Consider the following 24,316-nt stretch of genomic DNA (forward strand, 5'->3'; position numbering starts at 1 on the left):
TCCCCCTCCAAGCACGGCCCTGGGGACCCACATAAACTTAATCTGCCTACCTGGTAATGCAGAGGTCGGGACAGAGAAGGAACAGAGAACAGGAGGGCTGTGGTCAAGCACCAGTTCCGCGGCCCGTCCCCTGGCCACTGGATGGCAGGCCTTTCCAGGTCTCTCCAGTCGGATTAGTTCCTCAGCTCCTGCAAGGGAAACCAGGACTGGAGCAGGCTGAGGGGCGGGTGGGCCAGCGCATCCCTACGGCACAGATAGGAGCTCTGACCTGAGAAATGGGGCTGAGGTCCTTTTCTTAGGGAGGCTGAGGAAAAACGAGTAAGCATTTATCTCTGGCATGAATAAAACTAAAAAGCAGTACTTTTTACATCTTGGTAAGATCAGGCTTGCTTGTTCTTTGGGCTGGTTTAAGGAAGTTTTATTAATTGCCTCGCTGCCACAACCATCATCCGTCTCCGTGGCGGACACTGTGTGGCCACCTCCCCACAGACTCACACACACAGCTCCGGAGCTGCGCCCACAGGGCACCCTGGGCGCTGGGCCAGCCGTCCGCGTCCTGGTCTCCAAGGGGAACAACTCCATGTCTGGACCACAGGTTGCCTGGGAGGGGCCAACCTAAAATGAATACACATAAAAGCCGTACCATCCTCTTGCTGGAAATGAAGGAGGAGAAACAAGTATTTCTGTTTTTCTGAATGGGCAAGTCCAGAAGTCAGCTCTGGTCTGTCAGTTATTCTAAGGGCCGTAGTAGCACTATTTTCTTTTTCTTTGTTTTCCTTGCCTTTTCCTTCCTTCCCTCCCTTTTAAAAAATATTTTATTTATTTGTTTATTCATTTATTCATTTGTTTGTTTTTGTGGGGAGAGAGGGGAAGGGAAGGATACAGAGAGGGAGAGAAACATCAATGTGTGGTTGCCTCTTACACACTCCCTGCTGGGGACCTGGCCTACAACCCAGGCATGTGCCCTGACTGGGAATCGAACCAGCAACCCTTTGGTTGGCAGACTGGCACTCAGGCCAGTGAGCCACACAAGCCAGGGACCTAACTTTCTTTCTTCCCACCTTTTATAGCGAGGGATCTAGTGACCTAGGCACTCTGTGACCTACAGTTTTTACCTGAGAAACTCTTCCAGATATATTGCCCATCTAAGACACAGCATAGCCCTGAGGGAAGACTTGTCCCCTAGACTGGGGTAGGTGTTTGCAGACTACTCAGCTTGCAGTCTTTCCGACAATGAGCTGCCTGGTCAAAGCAGTGAAGGAATCCTGTAACCAGGACAGTTGACACATCCTCACCAGCAGTGTCCCTTTCTCACCTGCCAACTCCCCTCACGAATACCCCAATGCCCCCACATGTACTTCCCCCCCCATAAAAAGGCACAGAACTGTGTTGCCCTGTGAGGTCATAAAAACATGGCTTTTACCATCACAAGACATTTTATTTCCTAGTTAGCCAGCTGGTCATAACACTTTGGGCTGGTTGGGGATTTTTAGCCAGTGGTGAGAGAGGCACAAAATGGGACATGTGACAAGTTATGCCTGCCGCTAGGTGAGCAGGGCAGTGCAGACGGAGCTGTCCCGCCGGCATTCCTCGGGCTGTGTTGTGTAACCTGCTCCTTGTGAGGAACGGCATTCCACGGAAAGAGGTGCTGTGGGCAATTAGGACCCGACATTTACTTCCCGCCCTTCTCCCAAAGTGTTCCTTTGGCATTCTGTAAACAGTTTAATTGAGGAAGCAAAGGATACAGTTCTCAGTGGAGACTGAAGGGAATTCGAGGTGGGCAGAATGCAATTACCCAAGGCAGCATCTTGAAGTCTGCCAACACAGAAATAGGAAAATGTGTGTGTTGGTGGCATTTAATTTGTCTCTGTCTATTGTGTCTAAGGTCTCTTTCTCTAGTATGCATGTGTTGAATATTTAGTTCTGAAGCATCTGATTGAGGTTGGCTGTGTGACAAATCCGAGTTTGTCTTTTGCTTTAAGTAGACTATTGACTAGAATTCTTAAAGGCAACCAGATATGCAGTCAAGGTCTCTTTTCCACCTTGGACTCAGTTGGGGCGTATGTTCAGCATCCTGTCCACAGATGGGCACATAGCATCTTCTCAATTTTTTAAAGATTTTTTTAGTTCTAGAGAGAGGGGATGGGAGGGAGAAAGAGAGAAAACCACCAATGTGTGGTTGCCTCTTGCGCACCCCCCACCAGGGACCTGGCATGTGCCCTGGACAGGGAATCAAACCAGTGACCGTTTGGTGCGCAGTCTGGCACTTAATCCACTGAGCCACATCAGCCATGGATGCATCTTCACACTTTAAGGCGAGTTATTTAGTTCATTTTTCTTTGTCTCTTGCTTGATTCCTCTTCTCCCTGTTCTTCACCCCATCCCCATCTGTCGGGACCACCCAAGGACAGCATCATAAGACACCAGGAAACTATGTTCAGTCTAGTTCACTGCAGCAGGTCTCCCTGGGCTTTTTAATAAATAGAGAAACAAGATGTGGAGACTTCTGATCTGCATATTTTATCTTTATTATCAGTCACAAATTGGGCCCAGTGTTACCCGATCTCCCCACCTTTCCTATAGCCCCTAAACCCAGGCTTCCTCTGTTATGAGTTGTCTCTCCAACTTACTGTTCACTATCAAAATTGTGAATTATCCGCACAAGCAGAGTGTGAGTTTAACCCACATCTTCCTCAGACCATCTCAGACTTGAAGGATGTGAAAAGTCACCCATGAAGCAAGAGATCAGTTCTAATGTCATCCAGCTCCTTTTCCCTCATCACTGAGTGAAACTCTGGATAGAAGTAGGTGACCGATCAAGCCTGCTTCCTGCTCCTTTGATTTCTCTGCGTGAGAAGGCCAGCAGTGCCCACCGTGGCCTTTGTCAAAGGGGCCTCGTGGGCTGGTACATGGGATCCCCTCTAGAATTTCATGTGAGGCAAAGAGGGTCATCCGACAGAAAAAACACCAATGGCTGTGTAGTTGTCAAGAACTGAAGGTGTTTAGACCTAAAGTGGAGAAAAGCATATTTTTTGTTCTTTTATGAAATACATTTCGTATACGCCTGCCCCTCGGTTCAGTCTGTGCCCAGTCATTGAAGATCTAAAAACCCCCAGCTGGTGCCAGACAGTGCGCAGAGGTCAAGACACAGCTCACCACGCTGGATCCTCTCAGCTGTTTTAAATTGGGTATTTTTTTTTCTCCATTTAAAAGTGGTGGAACGAAAGCTGGAGGAAGACGAACAGTGTGAGACCAAAGCACTCAGCTTTAACTGCGGTCCCATTTTGCCCCCAGTTTTGGTTTTAGAAGAGGGTGGTGGAATTGTAATGGCCTGGCGTTTATTTAGAGGCATAGCCTCGTTTTTTCAGTGCCTCCGCGGCCAACCTCGGACACGTTTCCCTGCCCTCCTCGGGGATGCCCATGCTCACCAACCTTTATGGTCCTTCTCCTGCCACCAGAGGTCAGGTGGAGGTGACCCCTGGAGCATTAGGGACTAGTGAGTCCTGTGCTGCAAATGAGGTCTGGCCCTTTTAAGCTGCAGGGACTAAGGAAACAAGACCCTGTCTCTTGTCTTGTGTTTCCAGCAGTCACACTGGATACTCTGCAATGTCATCGTGATGACAGGGCCATCATGAAACTTCCTAGGCATGTGGGTGCTCCTTCTGATAAGTGGCTTTCTCCACGTTGCTGTTTTTAGGACTCTGGCGCCCGCACTTCTCCATCCCAGGCGTGAATGGCAGCGAGTCTTAGGGCCTTTCTGATAATAACAGTAGCTCCTATGTGTTTATCGGACGAGCGCCAGAATTTCCTGGTCCTCTTACCCAGCTGACCCCCCTCCACACCTCCTCCCAGTTTGCTTCATATTCATTTCCTGTGCTGTGAGGGATTATCTCATCTTCTCACCCTGTTCCTTTCCATTGCTTTCCCTTCTCTCAGATCTGAATGAAGAGTCTGAGGGAGGTAAAGAAGAATAGAGCCCTGAATCAAACAAGAGTTTTCTGACGGCCACTGTATACTGGCACTGGAGTTCTTTTATTAGCTACATTTCATCGGACAAAGACACAGATTTTCATGAGAAACATCTTAAAGTCCTTTGCAGTGCAAGCAGTTGATCCAATTTTCTGTCTCTCTAAAATTGCCAGAAAGTCTATATTGTCTCCTATTACAACCAGTCCAGCTTGCATGGTTGCTGTTGCGTGGTATATATTTTTCCATTCTTTTATCCTCAACCTATTTGTGTCTTTGAAACTGAAGTGTCTCTCCTTGAGACAGCATAGACAGATCTGATTTTTAGTTTTTGGTTTTTTTAACCCAGTCTAACAATCCCTGCCTTCTGATTGGATCATTTAATTTATTCACACTTAATGTTCTTACTGGTATGGTTACATTTACATGTGCCTTTGGACTTTCTGTATGTCACATAGCTTTTTGTTCCTCTGTCCTTTATAGCTTTATTTTGCATTAATATTTTCTAGTATAACATTTTAATTCCTCTCATGATATTTTCAAATTTTATTTTCTTAGTGGTTTCCCTAGGACTTACAATGGACACCCAACTTACCAGAATCTCTTTCAGACTATACTCACTCGGTGGTGAGATACAGAACTCTCCCCTCCTGCCCTTCCTATGCTATTATTTGTGCACGTATTACATCTATATACATATTCCCAACCCAACAATATATTACTGTAATTACTATGTTATACTACCTAATGTCTTTTAAAGAATGTGAAAGAAGGAGAGCAGATACATATGGACACAGTTTGTTTGTAACCCTCCTAGGTACCATTTTTGGTTCTCTCCATTTTTTTTTTGTGATTACCATTTGGCGTAATTTCCTTGCTCCAACACAGTGTTGCCCTCGCACTCACCTTTGTGGTTTTATTGTCAAATATATTACCTTTCCCTGTGTTATAGGCCCAACAATGCAATTATCTACATATTGTTTTAGACAACTGATTTTTAAATCAAGAGCAGAAAGGAAGAAAATGCAATTACGCTATTATAATTGCCTTCATTCATGTCCTTTGGGGGTTTCTTTTGGTGTGTATGTGTGTACATACATTCTAATTACTGTCTGGAATCACACGCTTTCAACCTGAAGAACTCACTGTAGTGTTTATTGTAAAACACATCTGCTAGCAACAAATTCTTGGTTTTTGTTCATTTAGGAGTATCATTATTTCTCCTTCATTTTTGGAATAGTTTTGCTGGATATAAGGTTCTTAGGTCATAGATTTTTCTTCTCAGCACTTGAAATATGCCACCCCACCACTTTCAGGTCCACTCTTCTGAGAAGCCAGCTGTTCCTCTTACTGGGGGCCCCCTTATACATGATGAGTCATCTTTTTTTTTTCTTGCTGATTTCAAGATTTTTCTCTTAACCTTTGGCTTTCAGCATTTTTACTGTCACATGTCTGGGTATGGTCTGTTTGTGTTACTCTGTTTGTAGTCTGTTGACTTTCTTGGAAATATAATGTTTTTCACCAAAGTTAGGAAGTTCTTTGTCATCATCTGTTTGAGTATTTTTCTGCTCTTTTCTCTACTTGTGGTACTCCCCTTACACGTCTGTTAATGTGCTTAACAGTGTGCCCCATTTCTCTGAGGCTTGGTCTTCTGCCTGCTCAAATCAGCTACTGCTCCCTGCAGTGAATTCTTTATTTCTGTAATTTACTTTTCAGTTCCAGAATTTCCATTTTGGTCATTTTCATAGTTTCCCTTTCTATCATTTAATGAAACGTTGTCATCATACATTTCTTTACTTAAGCATGGTTTCCTTTAGTTCTTTGAACATATTTATAGTAGCTACCTCCCTGTCTTTGTCTGCAAAGTATACTATCTGAGCCCTCTCAAATGCAGTGTCTGTCACCTGTTTCTTTCCAAATCTCATAACTGTTTGCAACTGGACATTTTAGGTAATATATCATAGCAATTCTGGATACTGGTCCTCCTCACTCATTTCTCCTCCATCTGAAACCAACTTCTTGTTTGCTTATTTGCTTAGTGACTTGGCTAGACCAGTTCAACAAAACCAGTTCCACTTCACTGTGCTTCTGATGTCACTCCTTAGAGGACACAGCCTTGGGCTGTGACAGTCTTATGTTTTCTTTTTTAAATGGCATAACACTTTCAAGTAGCTCTCTGACTACCTCTCTGCCTGATCTCCTTAAATTTCTGGTGGGTCTTTTTCTATTCTTATTATATCCAGCTGTTAGCCTCCACTAATTACTACTTGTATGATCTATCGTTTTTGGCCCTGGGGCATAAAATGCCCCTCCAGCCTGGTTCAGTTCATATCAGGCCCCTTCACAGGGAGATTCTTCAAGGCCATTCTTCGAAGCTTTCTCTGACCCCAGGAGGGCTCATCTTAACTTCCTCTTTCTCTGGTTCTCTCTGTTAAACTCCTAGCTTGGCTATCATTTTGCTACCGTGGAGCTACAAGGCTCCTCTTAATTGTCCACCACCAAAATTTTTCCAATAGCACATTAGGTTTTAATACCAGTGTAAATCTGGAATCTTGAAATACACAAATTCCTAAAAGCAATAACTTAATAAAACGAATTCAAGAGGAAAAACAGAAGTTGCATAATTCTCTTTATTAGAGAAAGGTAATCAATATTTTACAACTATCCCATATCAAGTCCAGGTCATTTTTACTGGCAAGTTCTACCAAACATTTAATTTACATTTAAGTTAAGTATTTAGTCTTATACTGTCTATTCCAGAGAATGGAAAAATAAGGGCATTCTCAGTCATTTTATGAGGGTTGCAAAAGCTTGATAGCAAAACTAAGGACAGTATAAAAAGGAAAAATAAATACCTATCTTACTCATATACATAGGTGAAAAAATCCTAAACACGATAGTATCACATAATGAAGCCAAGAAATTATTTTGTTAGGTTTAATAATGGTATGGGCAGTTGGTCTGAAGGTTGTGGGTTATTGTTAAGCTGAATAATGGTGTGGGTATTTTTTTATTGTTTTTCTACTACGGTTGTCCCAATTCCCTTCCCCTTTGTTCTCTCCCCTGCCCCCACCCTCTCCCCCCATTCCCACAATCAATTCCTATCCTGTACGGGATATTTTTTAAAAGGCCCCAATTTTAAGAGTTACATACAGAAGTAGTAAAAGTGAAATGGCATAAGGTCTGAAATTTGCTTTAAAATACACTCAGACCGGGCTGGTATGGCGAGGCCGGATGGGGTGTTGTCCCGTAACTGGTCAGGACATGTGCCTGGGGCGTGTGCTTGGTCCCTGGTCGGGGTGCAGAGAAACAGCCAGTGGGTGTTTCTCTCTCACATCAAAGTTTCTCTCTCGCCCTCCCTTTCCTTCTCTCTAAAAATCAATAAGTATGTCCTCCGATGATGGTAAAAAAATTAAGTTAAAAAATACACTTAGGTTTTGGGAATGGGTTCTCAAATATTCTAAAATCTGGGTATGAGTTTATGGGAGTTTGTCATCACTGTCTCTGCTTTCGCCGGTATTTGCAAGTTTGATAATACAAAGGGACTAGAAACTTTGGCTTGATTATATATAATTATTTTTTTTAAAGAGAAAGAAAATAGATATACATTATGAGGTGCCAGAAACCAATGTCATACATGGACAGAAATGTGACACGGTGGGGAATTGAGTGTTTCGACATGTGATCTGGCCTCGTCCGGAGGAGTCCCAAGCAAGGTGCATCGCAAACACTGTTCTGTGGTCCCTCGTGGCAGAGAGGGATGCACGGCCGCCCGCTGGGCAGGGGCCTTCCACGAAGATGGGTGAGGGTCCTGCCCATGCTGGATGGAAAGAAGTTTCACACTCACAGCGACTTCACAGCTGGAAATGGACCGAGGGCTGCTGTGAGCCACGGTCCGAGTTGAGTGTAACCTTCCCCTCCGTCACCGGGATAAAGATGACGTGTGTGGAAAAAGCCAACAGATTGTGAAGCTCTACAAATGTAAGGTAGTGGAAGTGTAAGACAGTTTCTGTTATTTACAGAAGCATTTATCAGTTCCAGGACTTCATTTTCTTCATTGCTCTAATTCCTGTCTCTCTTATTTGATAAACATTGTCATCATATCTCTCATTCCTTAAGCATGGTTTCCTTTCGGTTTTTTTGTTGTTGTTGTTTTTAACATTTTATTTATCTTTAGAGGGGAAGGGAAGGAGAGAGGGAGAGAAACATCAATGTGTGGTTGCCTTTCGTGTGTCCTCTGCTGGGAACTGGCCTGCAACCCAGACATGTGCCCTGACTGGGAATTGAACCGCGATCGTGTGGTTTGCAGGCCCGCGCTCAATCCACCGAGCTATACCAGCCAGGGCTTTTCTTTCGTTTTTTAATGTACAGATAACAGCTGTAAAGGGCAGGGAGTAGGACGACTTTGGAGAGCAGTTGAGCGTTTCTTCACCATGTTGAGTAGATTTAGCACGTGACCCCGCAGTCCAAGCCCTGTGTGTATACTACGTGTATACTCAAGAGAACTGAAAACATGTCTACATGAAGACTCGTACACAGTGCTCACAGCAGCATTATTTATAATAACCCCAAAGTAGAAACCCCCAAAATGTCCACGGCTGGGAAACCGATCAGCAAAATGTAGTGTTTCCATACAGTGGAGTGTTCTTCAGCAGTCAAAGGGAGAAGCACTGTCATAGGCTACGATGTGGGTGAACCTTGAAAACGTTTTGCTAAGTGAAAGAAGGCAATCACAAAAGATCAGGTATTTTAAGATTCCATTCAAGTGAAATGTGCAGAATAGGCAAGTCAATCGAGAAAGTACATAGATCGGTGGATGCCAGTGTCAGAAGGGTAGGGGTTTCTTCCGGGAGCAGTGAGAATGTTCTAAAGTTAGATGTGGGTGCTGGTTGTGCGACTCTGCACATGTACCGAAACCACAGACCTGTGTACCCTGCGGGAACCGTGTCCCAGTGCAACTGTCATTTGATAAGAGGTGGTGTAGAGGCCAGGGAAGGACAGTTTGGACCAAAGTGATTGGATCTCCTATATTCCACCCCCTCTATTACCACGGTTCCCAGGGTTCTGGAGGCTTCTGGCAAATTCAGGAAGGTGCATGATTTTGTTTTTCAAAACTTCATTGACTAAATGACGGCTCTGAAGCAAAAATAAGAAAGCCAAACTCTGTGTTTTACTCCCCCACTCCTTCATTCGCTGACCCGGATGAGAAGGAGGCTTAGAGCACGAAGGCCTCTAAAAGTCAGTGGACCGGACGCCAGGACACATGGAGCTGAAGTGGGGCTGAGGAGGGGCGAGCCTGCCCAGGCCAGGACTCCCCACCAGCATTGGGGACGGTCATCGCACTGGCAAACAGAGCTGTGATCATTGTTAGTAATCAGCAAACCTAATGGTCACAAGTGCCACCCCATATGTCTTTCTCACTCGCCACATAAGCACCGACTCCCTGGCTCCATCTGCTGCGGTGAGGACAGATTACTTGCTGGGCCAGTTGGCTTCCCCTCATTTTGTGCTTTCTCTCCCCCTTTTCCCACCCTCTCTTTGTTTTTCAGTGGCTGCTTCAACCCCCAACTCCACTGCTGGTGCGGCCATGAACTCTTTGACCTCTCTTGGGACTCTGCAAGGACTGGCGGGAGCCACTGTGGGGCTGAACAATATTAATGCACTTGCAGGTACCATCAACAGTGAGTATTTGCTGCTCTGGTGGACAGCCTTCCCCCAAATTCTCCCCAGAAAAATGGTCAGCCAGAAATTACCTAAAAAAGGTACAGAACAGGGAGAACTAATACTTGGGGTGGAGGAGCACATGCTCTGATAGGCAGACACTGTCTAGGTTCCTTTTGCCTCAAAAAACACCCATCCACTCTCCACCCGTCTTTTTCTAATACACAGCATGTATATACTCATCCACACATTTCTGTGGTTGGCAGTTATTTGCAGGTTTTGAGGGGTTTGGTTGGGTTTCGGATTTGTTCTGTTCTTCTAAGAGGCAGTGTGCTAATAATAGGCAAATTGATGGACCAGAAATCAGGACACATGGATCCAGCCCCCAATCTGCGAGCAATTACTTGTAGAATCTTAGGCAAATCACTGCCCCACTCTGAGCTTCATTTTCCCATTTGGAAATTGAAAGTTCTGGATCAGATGATCTTAAAGGTGCCCTCCAGCTCTAAAAACCCAAAGATTCATGACAGTTTTATGGGGGCGGGGGAGCGAATGAGGCCTTGAAAAGAAGGAAATCCAGCTGAGCAGACAGGAGCCACCGCCAAAGGGAACAGTCAGGAGTCTTTATGAATCACCGCAGGTGGGGGTCACTGATCAATGCAGCTCCAAGGGATGCCGGTCCACCACCACAGGGTGAGGCAGACTGCTCAGCCAGTCACCCAGTTCTGGAGCGTGGGGACTCGCTAAGGAACTCTAGGTTCTGTCCTCCGTCTCGTACCCATGTCTGGCACTTGAGATGTGTATGGGGACAGTACCCTGCCGCAGATAAGCATATTGGAGGCTCATGCTTGGAGTTGGCTCCTGCGCTGGGCGAGGTCCTCAGCCCACAGGGCAGGCAACTCATCTGCCTTTCCCTCAGCTTGGTCCCGGGAGCCTGAGAGCAGCTAAGCCCATCGGGTCCGTGATGGCCCAAAGAGATCCCGATTTGGGGGTCCACTTGCCTACCATGCAGCCCAGGCAACCAAACACCACCCATTTTCAGCACTAAGAAAGGGGTTCTTGGCGAATTGCTCTGTTTTAAGCCATAATTCAATAAGTCAAAAAAAAATCCCAGTAATTCTATACTTTAAAACCTCAAAAATAGTACCTTGCAATGTATTTGATAAAAAAGAACCTAGAACTCATCCAAATGAAAGCTAACACAATCCTGATAAGAAAACAAGTCGTATATTTAGAGGTAGGAAATATTCAGGTTTTATTAAATCCTTTCCTTCAGATGCTCTAGAAAAAACAAAAACTTGAACTGAGTTTTATCTGACCATGAACCAAAAAGAAGAAAAACATCTGTCCTTCCATGCATGATGGCTCTTCATTAGCAGTGTATGAAGTGGTAACCACACACAGCAAGACATTTTATCCAGTAAAACCGCCTCCAGCCCCCGCCTGGCCAAGAGCCCTCAGTGCCTTGACTCCTGTTTCTGACCTTGTTCTGCAGACGCTCCAGCCCACTTGTCCTTGCCCTCGGTTGCAGGTGTGTGTGTTTGCACACAGCCTTCCATGCTGCTTCTCTTGCCCCAGGACCTAGTTCCCCTAAAACAAGGACTTTGATTTGATCGCCTGCCTGTCCTTGGTCTGCAAAGTAACAGGCCAGTGGGAGTGGCTGTCCTCCTCAGCACGTGCTCATGCCTGTTGTGTGTTGTCCTCTTGTCTGTGTGTCTGGCTGTCTCCATCCTGTCGCGTGTTGTGCTTTGCTGGCATCGTCCATCATCACGAGGGGCTAGAGAGGGGCCACTCGTTGAGTGGCAGAGACACCGTGACTGGTTCTTATGTGATATTTGCATTACACAAATTTTGCTTCTGGCAAGGACAACAGGCTTAAGTTGTTTTGCTTCTTAAAATTCTTTGCCATTGGATTAATATGTTTGTATAGTTCGTGGGAAATTAAGAATGCTTCTAGTTTCAAATTACTACTACCAGAGAGTATGAACCAGGAAAATGTTTTCAGTTACAAACCATGCCAAAATAAAAATACACTCTTTCTGATTTGGTGATGTTTCTAGTTCAGGGCTGTTTAACAATGCCAGCAACAGCTAGCAGCTAATACTTGCTTCTGTCTCAAACACAAGGAGAAAACCTAACACAGGGTGGCCCCTTTCAGACCATTGTCCCTCAACGTACATGGTGATGCTACCTGTCTTACTAATTCTCAAAGCAGGTCATCAGGAAAGTTACCTGGACAGCGGCAGCTCCTAAAGTACTTGACCTCGGCTTCCATGTCATTGCTGTTTCCTATCCCCTCCCTCCCAGGGGCCACTACTCGCTGCCGGGAGAGTTTCCTGGTTTACCTTATAGAGCTAACTCCTTCCCATGGAAAAAGGGGCCAAGATGGAAGTAGGTGGATGGAACCCACACTTAATTCTCAGCTCATCTTAGTGCTAAATTTACTCTTCCTTCCCCCCTCAAGTTTTGGTTAGCAGACAATTGGCTAAATTTAACTGAATCTGATCTCCTTTTCCTTCCTTCACACATTCATTTAGTACAGCACACTAAAGCTAAAAGTGGAAATTGTCCAGATCAGAAGAAATGTGGGTGAATCACTAACAGGGCTTTTGCTTACAGATATTTAATGGTTCTTCAGGCATGTTTTTAATATTCATATCTGAGCTAAGGTGAAAATATTTTTTGCAGATATATCCACCCAGGAGTGGAAACCTGATTTTGTGTGTTTAAGTGGCTTACCCATATAGTGCTTAAAATTATGGTGGTCTGGATATAACCAACCACAAATGCCTGGTGAATATCTTTTGCAAAGGAGGAAAAAGAAAAGATGCTTTGGGCATGTTATTTTGGCTTGTCGCTCTATTTATAGTGTGAAATGACTTTTAATCTGTATCATTGGAATGTACCAAGATGTATACATAAGCACAGAATGTGAGGTTTCACACACACTTTGTGACCATGTCAACACCAGCATACATGTGAATGTCCCGTATGTACTATTCTCACTCACCTACCCTGGTTCTAGACATTTTATATGTAAGTTTATTGTCAGCTTGCAGCTTAGAAGGATATGCTTCACCTACACCAGGGAAACTTAGTAAGCAGATTTCAAATCTGTGTGAATACATCAATACATTCTTCATTTTCACTCTATTTTTATTTGGTAGAAAGCGCAGCAGAGTGGCTTGAAAACAACTGTAGTTTGCTTGGCCTCTGATTCTCCAGTTCAGGGCCACCTTCATAGCAGTTAGAAAAAAATGTCGAGCTCATATTTATGGGGGGGGTCCATCTGTGTCGTTTTCACGGAGCTAGTCAGTAATCTCACCGTTCCTCAGGTCTCCCATCAGATGAGGACTTCCGGAGAGCAGTGACATTTCCAGTGCTTAGCAGTCAAGATACACACTAACTTTTTTGACACACTAACTTTTTTGATAGGCCATTTGCAAGGCCCTTCTCCTGCGGAGGTGTGACACACCTGACTTTGTCCCAGCCTTCGCATCCCAGTGGCTTTCGTGGGAACCTGGATTAAACGGGGTGAAATGACCAATCCATTTGGCCTTTTCAAAGCAAAGTCCTATTTGTTAAGGGGTAAAGCATTTTACTCAACCTTCTTTAAGCCTGTTTCTTTTGTGCCAAGTGTTTGGACATAATGACGTACCGGCAGCTGAACTGACATGTTATCTTTGATATGATTATTTAATACAGAATAACATGAGTTAATCCACAGGAATAACTCTCAGAGGTTGAAATCTTCCTTTGAAGCTCCTTCAAATTCTACCAGGTAATCAGTTACCTATTCTGCCTCCATTTTTGGCAAATACACCAGAATTTCCAGGATAAGTTTGGTTTTAAATATTCTCAATACACTTGTACTCACTAGAATTTTTATCCCTATTGTTTGTCCAAAGGATGGTTATGCCATGGGCTGGAGAGGCCCGAGTGGCAGGACACCCCTTTTACTTGGCACCTCGTCTGCCTTCTCCCGCCCCAAACAGATAAGGCCAGCCTGACTACCTCGCACACACAGAACCAGCTGAAGCAAGCAGAACCTTCAGAGAGCAGGTTTGCCCTGAGAGAGAGTCCCAAATCACAGCCCACCGCTACGAAGTGTAAGCGGAACAAGTGTGAGAGGTGGCTGGAGCCGCGGGCCACACAGGACCCCACTCCTGGCACATCTATCCAGTGTCTCGGGAGCGTGAAGTTCATTCTGCTTCTGTTTCAAAAGGGAAAAAATGGCAAAAAGGGAGAAAGCGAAGATCGTTCACCTATCCTGGACAGTAAAGAGGGCCCGTCCCAGAGGGGAAGGGAGTCAGGGCCACCAGCAACTGGCAGGTAAACGCCCCCCCGTGTGTGAGCCCCCTGGAGAAGCCGCAGATCCCAGGACGGCTCTCCTTCCTGCTTCCCCCAGGAGGGCCTGAACGCGCCGAGGCCCTTAGCAGGCACGGCGTCAGGGAGAGGTAGTGCTTGCGACCATCCCGTTGCTGTCCAGGGAATTCGGGGACATTCTTTGTAAGTGGAGCTTCTGGCTTCAGCCCCTGCTTGTCGGGCCGCTGTGTCCCCCGTAGCTCTGTAGGCCAGAAAGCACACCTGGGCCCATAAGAAGTGGAGTGGCACGTCACTGCTCACCCTCCTCCTAGCACTTCCTCCCACACAGAAACCTCACTCTCCAGAGGGGAGCCGTGGCATGACCATCCGAATCCCTAGCACCTATTAACGGCCTGACAAAAATGAAAGCAGCAGCACTTAGCAACTGTGCTCTGCTCTTCCCCAGCTGTTTTACAACCTCCTCTCACCTCTCTGAGGAAAGAAACACTGGTGTTTCTTTGCACTCACACAAATACCGGGAGATGAGGGTGAAATAAGAAGACCGAAAGATGAAGTTACTCCCCATCCCTTCAGTGGCTCTGCAGGATAATGGGGATGGAGAAGAAGAGAGGCAGTGAGGTAAATGTGGTGAGTCGTCTGAGGGGTTGTTTACTTAGGAGGACAAACTGTGTCCAAGCTCTTTAACAGCATTTATTTGCCTGACCAAAAAAACTTGAGAGACTCCTTCACAAGAAGAAACTTAAAGCAGAGTCAGCAGGCCTTCTGCTGGCTAACCAACCCCTCCCTGCCTTCGTGTCTCCAGTGTTCCTGGTCTCCTTTTCCAGCAGGTCCTGCTCCACTCTCCCGCCCTCCAGGCTCTCCTTGCACTCACTCCACCCACCTCAGGCCTCTGTCTAGTCGGGAACATCACCCAGGGCCCAGATCTGTCTCCTCAAGCCCCCAGGAACAGTACTGGACCTAAGACACTGTAAGAGTCTTCTATTGTAAAGCAGTGGTCTGATTCATATTGTATATGCAGTTTCTTTTAATCAAAGAGGTGAAGCTGTCAAAATAACAAGCACTATGGAGAAAGCAGTACATCCCCCACCCCTGCTTCCCGAGGACAGCAAGAAGCAAAATGCCGGTAGGAGCGTCCTGGCGATTCCGGCACATTTCCTAAGCATCCTTACCTCTCTGTTCTCTGTTCCCTGCAGACTTCCTACCAACGTTTTTCCGTTATAGCCCTGATCAATAGCCCAAGTGTAATGCTACTAATGTTATAGATTTTCACTAATGTTTTCAGTAAAGTTCTCCCAGAAACAGAGCTTAGGGGGGAAAAAAAGGTTTAATCATAAAAGGAACAAAAGACAATTATGATGTCACCTCTTCCTGAGCTCATATGAAAGTTAACACTCTGTAAAGTCTCGCTTGTTTTGACTTAGTATTCAGGGAAAATATGACACAATCAACAACCATAATAGAGCAGAAGAACAGCCAGGATACAAGCAGAAAAAAATCAAAAAAGTATGCTGGCCAACATCCAGTTCACATCGGCGAAGAGCCGAGACCCAGCTCACCAAAAACGGGTGTCCGCTTCAGTTAACTGGACAACACGACACGCAGCCCTTCCATTGGCAAAACCCCCAGTTACATGGGCACTGATTGATACTCGTGTGTGTGTCTGCCTGTCTGTCTAAGCATCTATTTGCTGCTGAAAACAAATGGCCCCATTCCATGTGTAGCCTTTCAGAGTGAATAAGCAACTTCAGTCTCTGCAATTAGGAGAATGGCCCGCATTTTTTCCTGTGCCTTCTTCGCTCTTCATCAGCTAAAGGCTATTCCTAAGCTCCTGGTCCTGGCAACTTTCCCCTGTGTGGGAGAGCCGGTTAGTGGGACTGCCGAGTCACTGGGCCATCGAGTGTGGAGCTTGGCTCTCTGCCATTTCCTCCTCGGACAGCTTACAGGAGAGGAGCTTTATGTTTTCCTTTCCACCTCAACCTCTTGGGTCCTCCAAGAGCCCAATAAACACATTTAACGGTGCAGATGCTGCAGGCCCCTGCCAGTAATGTTTTTTACTGGCTTCTCAGCTCTAAGAAGCAACAGGAGGCTTGATTCCCAAAGGCTCACCCCAGCACTTGCCAGTAGCACGCTGCATGGAATGAAGACGCACTGTCTTGACTGGAGCACCTCGGTGCGTGTTGGTCGCTGGCCTAGGAAGTGAGGGTTCTCATCGCTCGTTGCTGCTGTGTGTGCTTTTACTGTATGCTATGACTGTCAGTATGACTTCATTGTTTTATTTTAAGTTGGTGTTGCTTTCATCGGTACGCTGGCTGCATGCACTTGCTATTTGTTGTACTTGTGTCAAACGATTCTCTAACTTCCTTTGGAAAGCACTAATGAAAAGTGCTGTTTCTCTTCTCTATTGTTGGGTTTTTTGTAAAGTTGCTCAAATGCTCTCAGGTATGGCGGCTCTGAATGGAGGACTTGGCGCCACGGGCTTGACGAACGGCACAGCGGGCACCATGGACGCCCTCACCCAGGCCTACTCAGGGATTCAGCAGTACGCAGCAGCGGCACTGCCCACGCTGTACAGCCAGAGCTTGCTGCAGCAGCAGAGCGCGGCGGGCAGCCAGAAGGAAGGTACGTGCCGCCCTCGGCCCGGCGCTCCCGGTGTGGCCGGCCTGACGGGCACCTTTCAGCTTCGATGCGCCTTTTCATAACACCTAGACTGAGCTAGAAAGCAATTGTTTTTATTTCTAGTATTTGTGATTTTTCATTCGAGAAACCTGATTATCTTAAACCATTTGATTCAATCTTTCCTGTTCAGACTTATATTTCTTATATCTTTTAATTTTTCAGCTACCTCTTGAGATGGGTTTCTCACCCACTATGTGTTTATACACAATTGCTTAGTAATTGCTGCCATCAAAAAAATTCCTAGGAACTCCCCCGCTTTCTCCCAAATCAGCATTATTTCTCCCCGCACATGCAGCTCCTCCTCAGTGGGAGGGATGAAGCTGTCCAGCCCATCCCAGGCCGTGCTGTGACAGCGTAGCCTGCCTCTTAGCAGGCGGTCGTTTCCAGGTTAACAATAAATCTACTGTTAGGATTGACTCGGTCTTGAACTGGGGGGTCTTCTGGGGAGCAGCAAATAAGTGATTGATTGCACTGCTTTCTGTGCCAGTAAAGCAAAATGAACGTCAGGAAGTTAAAGTTCAGAATAAATTAAAGCTAATTATAAAATAGTTAATGAGCTAGTCAAAATAGGAAGAGTTGTCTCTTTTTCTCTCTTCTTTTGGCTTCTTCTTTCTTAATTGCGGTTGCTTTAAAAGCAGAATTTTCAACATGGTTTTGATTCCCTTTCTGACTTAAGAATATGGGATAAGCAGCTAGAATGGGGACATGTTGTTGAAGACTTTGGCTTGATTTCTTTCCCTTCTCCTTTACCCTCACCCCGTAATTCCAAACCGTTTTGTCTAAATACTTTGACTTTAAATGTAGTATTCTATAAAGAAATAATAGTTTTACTTTACAAAGTTGTGAATTTTTAAAGAGAACATAGCTTTAAAGATACTCGTGTTTTTTTTAAAAAAGGCTTTTTTCTGTTTGTAAAAATCAGAGATTGTTTAAAATAGAAGCTATGTGAAAAACCATTACTTCACTTTCTCTTTACTCCCAGTTGTGACCACCATAGATGTTTTGAACATGTACACGGGGTCGGAGGCTGTTCCCCCAGCCGTGTGGAGATGCGGTGTCATACACACGACTCCACAAAAGCCTGCTCAGAGGCCCCTTGTCTGGAGTCGGACTGTAGTGGTGACAAATGAGAGCAGCAGGAGGGTCCTGGAAGATAATGACTTCCTCAGAAGGGACCATGCAGCCGGGTGCCCCACTTGCCTCTGCTGCCCTCTCCATTACCAGCAGCACCTCACGGCAGGCTGCAGAGCCTGTGTTGCTGGGACAATGTCAGCAGGAGACTCAAACTTCAGTGCCTGACGCAGAGAGTCTGGGCCTGGAAACACCATTTTCTTTAGCTGCTTTACTCTAGCCCACGGCCCTAAACTTAGTCCGTGCCTTGGGTTTTCGGGATTGCTTGTGCAGTAACTAGCCCTCTGGGATTAGTATGAAACAGTTGGAAGTGACAGTCACCAACTCCAGATTCTGTGTATTTAGGTATGCAGGCCACCAGTGGCATGGTGTGGGGTTTCTTTGTTGTTTTTAATTCTCTCTCACTTTCTCATACCTTCTTTCTCATCCAGTTAACATGAATTCAAGAAATGTGAGCCATCTTAATATTAGTTTAACTAAAATAATATGAAAGGCAAGTTATACTGGGAAAGAAAAAAATCTCATAATGAATTATATCAAATAGAGTTTTAGAGTTATCACTTCATAGTTCTGTCCTTCAGTCAAGAGAGGTGAGTCAGCTTGATACATTTAGTCACGTGCCCTGGTGTGTATTACCCCACAGGAACATGAGCTGGTCTGGCTTTGTAAAGCATTTGGTTTTAAGTCTTCTGAAGGGTTACGGCATCCCGACTGATCTAAATCCAGAGAAATCAACCACCTTGCCTGAATTCACTCTGGCCCCTTTCACACCTTCCATCGTCCCATGCTTGCAGGAGGCAGGTCACACACACACACAAGTAGGAGGAGCCTCGGACACCCCATGGGAAGCCGGTGGTCTGATGCGAACACCCTCAGTGCTTTATGCCAGACCCGGTGCCCAGTTAGAAATACAAAATATGGATGACTTCCGGCCAAGATGGAGGCGTAGGTGGAAACACTGTGCCTCCTCACACAACCAAGTTTAAAGACAACAAAGTTTTAGTAACAAAAACGCAACCGAAACACAAAATTGAACTGTATGGAAGTCCAACAACAATGAACCGTTCAGCCAGACTGGTAAGAGGGGGGGAGCCAGCAGCTGGCAGAGCAGGGTTGCACAGGAAAACTCAGCCAGACCGACCCAGGCACAGGGTTGCAACGGGCAGACCCAGTGAGGGCGCAAGGAGCAGGCTGACCGCGGTCACACATTCACATGCAGATAAACCAGGCAAATGAGCGAGCAGTGAGATGGACCACGCAGGCCCCAGCGGCTCAGGAAGCAGCATTGGGGACCGCCATTGCCCCTTTCTGACCCCGCCTCCACATACAGCATCACAACCCAGCTACTGGGTCGTCCCGCCCTGGTGAACACCTAAGGCTCCGCCCCTCATACCTAACAGGCGCAAATAGACCAAAACATTATCGCTCAACAACAATTCAAAGCCCCAGAGCCAATAATTCTAAGCAACCAAGAGTTAGCCAACCTATCAGATGCATAGTTCAAAACACCGGTGATCAGGATGCTCACAGAACTGGTTGATTTTAGTCACAAATTAGAGGAACATATGAAGGCTAAAATAACTGAAATGAAGGGAAATGCACAGAAAACCAATAGTAATGGAAAGGAAACTGGGACTCAAATCAAGGGAGTGAACCAGAAGAAAGAGAAATACAAAATAGGAATGCCAACCAGCTGAGACCAACAATATGACAGACTTCTACCAAGTTAAAATACCGTGTACTAGGAGAAATCTGAGGAATGTGTGATCTGTCAGCCAGCTTCTGAAGGGAAAGGTGCGGCGGACAGGGAGCTCTCAAAACAGTTTTTACTTCTTACCGTTGGCCTCTGTGGCAGCAGCTGCCTGCCTTCACTCAGGGGTGTTTTCCATGTCCAGTCTGCTTTTTTCATTTGGGTGTTAACGTTGTTGGTGGTTTGTAAAATCAAACTATTCCTTGGAGATGGAAAAATGGGTCTATAGTGGGAGACGGTGGCATTTTTCCTGGAAAAACGATGACTAAGAGGACAAAGCCTCTTCGGAGTTTCCTGTCTTCACATTTTTCTCGGGCCCCATCTGGCAGGGAAACAGTCTGAATTGTAGAGCCGTCTGGAATGCTAGGATTACCCAGGCACAGGCATTGAATCTGCATTTCTCCCCGCCCCCCCCCCAAACCAAGTTTCAGGGGCTGAGCCGACCTCATGGTTCAGACTAGGTGCCATCTGTCCTCATTTGCAAGTTTGGATCTTTTGTCTGGATAGTGCCAGACATGCCCAGTGTACAAAGTGCAGGGAGGGCGTGGCACACTACACTGAGAACACCCATTTCCAGTGTTTGGGGGTTCTATCTACTCAGTTTGCACTTCTAAGAATTTTTCTAAGCCAAGAACTATTATGGGGATGAAAGCCTGTGTCCTTTTACATACAGACCACCTCTGCGTCGGACGTGGCACGTCCATGGAAACTGAGCGATCTGGGAAGGTCAGATGGTCACATTGACACTTACAGAAGAAAGGCTTTGTCTTTGGCTTCAGAAATTTGCCTCAAGAAGTTTTCCTTGTGAAAAAGCCCCATTCATTAGAACATATCTTTTACGATTTTTTTTGTAGGAAGTTAACTGGTTTAACTCTCCTTTGCAAAGATATTCATCACTTTTATGTGTACACAGTTCTTTGTACCCCTTTATGGTTTTCTTTGACCCATTCCCGTGGACTCCCAGCCACTGCAGCTTATCCCCAGGGCCTTCCGGTCCTGGTTCCTCCTGTGAATGCCAGTTAAGGTTCCACATACCAGATGCAGAGGTTACTCTGCCGATTTTATGATCTCCCTTCCCTCCCAGATACCATGCCCAGAACATAGGGCATCCTAGAGGCATTCTACCCCCGGGCCTCACCAGAACCATCTGGGAAAGAATGTGCAACTAGTCCTAGCACCCTTTGACCTGGAAAGCATCCTTGCCTGTTACATATTGGAAGATGATTACCTTCCATCAGGTCATTTGGATTCCCACCTTTCTCTAGTTTTTGCTTCCTTTAACCTTCAGATACTTCTTGTGCAGATGGCTAGAGGAAGGAGAATGAAATGGAAAGGAACTTAGGAGAACTTACCTCTCTGACCAGTGTAGCTCAGATCTTCCTCATTCTGCCCTTGTTTGTTGTATTTCTAGAAACTGATGGGTGAAAATAAAGAGCCTGGCTCAGCTCAGTCTCTGACTGGCTGCTGCATAGCGTGTCTTCATTTCCAAAACCAATTCCCAGTGGGATAATGCCTGTTACAGTTGTAAAACTCTGCCTACCTAGTTTTCCTGCCTTGACTCATTGCCAGTCATCTCTAATAAAGATGATTATTAGACTGCGTGTTAAGAGATTTGGCAAATCAAAACTGGATGGATAATTAGGTAAATGATTGAGAAATCCAAGCAGCATTACTGTTATATCCATTATTCTCAATTGCTCCAATTTGCTTAGAATGCAGAGGACACACTCTCCTCGGGGAGACACTATATACACACCGCAAAACACGGCCACCCAGGTAAACCGGTGCCTGCATTCTCCTCCCCTCTCTATCCTGTGACCCCCACCCATGAAGAGATTGGCATATTCCGCATGTGTAGTGAGCAGATGTGGCCCACAGAAAACTATCAGTGAAAAGGAAGCCATTCTTAACCAGTGTTTCTGAGGAAATGATGAAAACTTAAAGCATGTTTGCTTTCCTAAAAGACAGATTGGCACATAGCATTTTATGCTTCTATTTTCTCCTCTTTCGGTGTGAGGGAAAGCCCGAGGCTTAGCCTATTGTTAAAGCGTTCCTAAGAAGAGGCTTCGGGAATAAGAAGCGAAGAATACCTTACTCTGGTTTTTGTTTCCTCTTTAGGTCCAGAGGGTGCAAACCTCTTTATTTACCACCTTCCACAGGAGTTTGGAGACCAGGACATTCTGCAGATGTTCATGCCTTTTGGAAATGTTATCTCTGCTAAAGTCTTCATTGACAAACAGACCAATCTGAGCAAGTGTTTTGGTATGCAACAGAAACCAAGCTAGAATGTTACAGCACGTCCCCCACTGCGGAGCCACGGGGAGGAAGATGTAAATGGCAAACACTGTAGAAGTCAGGACAGGGCTGTCCCTGTGTGGTGGTGGTTCCTGGTTCTCTGGATCCTGGATCCATAGGAGCAGACTGGGCAAAGTCGTTTAATAAAACAGTTAAGGAAAGAGGAAGGGGCTGTAGAAAAAGGAAGGATCTGGGAAGTAAAACCAGTTGCCCATACATCAGGTAATGCTGTACCTGTAGATGTGTGTTGCTACCTACGTGTGGCACTTGCTCATCGTAGAGCAACAGCAGTTCCTTTAGGTCTCGTAGACTGGACCACAAACTCTACCAGATGGGAATGCAGTTAACGAACTGCAGTGTAGGCTGTCCTGATACAGAGCGGCACTGCGACCCCTGTACCACTAATTCCTCACCCTGCCAGGTTCAGGGTGACTGAGCCACCATGGATGCATGTGACACACTGGGGCCTACTGCTCAGCATGTCCATACACACTGCACATCTTCCTAGTAGAGGGAAGGTCGGACCACTCTCCGCAGTGCAGGTCCGGGAGCACAGGGATGGCCGGTTAGTATCTCATGGTCACATAAAGCACCGCACTGTGCTGGGAGCCAGGAGGTGGGCTGAGAGGACCTGCAGGGACCGCCTGAGTGGCCGTAGAGCACGGAGGGGCAGGTCTTCTGAGGACATGGGAAACCCAGCTCCTTGGCAGCCTGAGCTGTTATGCCCTCCTTCCTCAAGCAGCCGAGACTTGGCCACCCAAGGCCTTTCTCTGCTCAAAGAGAGGAAGACAAGCTCATGGCAGGCACTAATGTCCTACACCAAGAGGAAAGCATTCATTATTGCTTGTTTTTTTTCAAACCCTTCTAGTCCCCACAGTAGTTTAGAAGCAGAATGTTCAGAGTATATATTACTGGACAAGTTCTGGCCCAGTTTGAGGAAGGACTCAAATGCTCAAGTCACCCTCCAATTTACTAATTCCTGTTGGTAGTAGGTATTACGAGTAGCATAAAACAAAATAAAGTAGAATACATATGGGCCGGAGGAAATAATACAAATAGAATGGTATGGTATAAAGTAAAACATCAAAGGCAGTAGGCTGGTTCTCAGCCACACTTAGTATCTGGCTTACCATTAATGAGCAACCAAGATGTTTGGCTTCCGAAACTTCATTATCATGACGTCTAACTTCCGTGCTACTGCCCAGGAAGGTCTGAAGCTTCTGCTGTTAGGGGAATTAGTACATCAACCATTTAAGTCACTCTTTTTACCCAGTGGAAAGGCTGTTGGCCTGAACCCATTACACTATTGCTGCAGCAAGCCCATCAGCCCCCGGGTAACGGTTCAGGAGAGAGTGGACTGGGGTTGGTTATTACATAAAGTGTGTGTGTTTCAGTGTGAGCCTACCTTTGGGAGCTTCCCTGCACCGGTTTTGAGCCAGACTTTTATATTGCTCATTGCCAAACAATGTCCTGGGCTGATCTGGAGATTGGAAAAGGATTGAGCTTCATGGTTGGATTTTCAGAAAGTACTGCTTTTAAAAGAGTGCATGTCAGCCCACAGGCTACTTAACCTATGTGTTCATAAGAACGTGAGTTACAGCTATGAGTATCAGCAGACAATTTAGTTTAGTGGACGGTATTTTTTATTTTTATAAAAGCCGTAGCCTCCCATACCAAGGTTTCTCAATGAGCCAGTTTAACAGCTCCTTGGGGGCCCAGGTTTGCTAGTCACAGGGTAATAACCCCATTCTTTTGTTCTAGCCTCTTGGCCAGGTTTCCTAATCCAATGCACTCTTGACCTGTTTCCATTCTTTAATCAGAACGGAACTTCTGATTCTGGCTGAAAATCCACAGGGAAAGGATAAAGTCTGAGCAAATATTTTAGCTTCAAGATCACATTTATTCAAAATTAGATTTCAAAAAAGTGTAAGCCACTGTTTTGCAGTTCAGCCTGCCTATCAGAAACTTTCTACCGTATACTCAGGTTTATCAGCTGAGAACTCTGCTAAAGGCATATTCATGTCCTTTTCTTCCTCCTCTAGTTTGTAAAGGAATTTTCTCTTTAACTTTAAACTTTAATAGTAAGTATATCGAGAAGCTTAATATAGAACCTTCTAAACAGCTGACGTTCAGAACTGAAAGGCAACTAGTATAATAGCTTCCTCTCACTACCAAAAAGTAAGTAGGGACCATTTGAGCTCAGCACTTTGGCACCGACATTGTGGCACCACCCGCCCCTGCCCATCTCACCCTCTGGTGAGAACAGACACATGATCAGAATTCTGCCTCCTGGTCTTTGCAGAGCACAGTCAGTTCTCTTTCAAAAGCGTGCCCTCCCTATCTTTTTTGGTGGTGAGTGTTGGAATAGAGAAGGATACTGGAAACTCTGTTAGGACCGTTAAGCCCTGAGCTGTTAAGACTGTATATCCCCCAAGAGTCTTGGGACTATGAAGGTAGCAATTTCCATTCTGTTGCATTCAGTGGAACTTTGAAAATGGAAGTTCAGGTAAG

General features: G+C 45.7%; 1 protein-coding gene across 8 annotated transcripts in view; it reads left to right on the forward strand.

The window, feature by feature from the left end:
* CELF2 (CUGBP Elav-like family member 2) overlaps positions 1 to 24,316 on the forward strand; it is a 503,518-nt gene that overhangs the window by 473,423 nt on the left and 5,779 nt on the right. For 2 of the 8 annotated variants that reach the window (XM_053665830.1, XM_053665832.1), the window contains 3 exons: positions 9,516 to 9,647; positions 16,375 to 16,572; positions 21,629 to 21,772. In XM_053665830.1, the coding sequence (XP_053521805.1) occupies positions 9,516 to 9,647; positions 16,375 to 16,572; positions 21,629 to 21,772 (474 nt within the window). The remainder of the gene's footprint in view (positions 1 to 9,515; positions 9,648 to 16,374; positions 16,573 to 21,628; positions 21,773 to 24,316) is intronic. The other 6 variants (XM_053665833.1, XM_053665835.1, XM_053665829.1 and 3 more) reach the window with 3 other exon arrangements.

This window comes from Artibeus jamaicensis, unplaced genomic scaffold, assembly GCF_021234435.1.
Source record: "Artibeus jamaicensis isolate MK-2021 breed Jamaican fruit bat unplaced genomic scaffold, CSHL_Jam_final contig_426, whole genome shotgun sequence".
Lineage (NCBI taxonomy): Eukaryota > Metazoa > Chordata > Mammalia > Chiroptera > Phyllostomidae > Artibeus > Artibeus jamaicensis.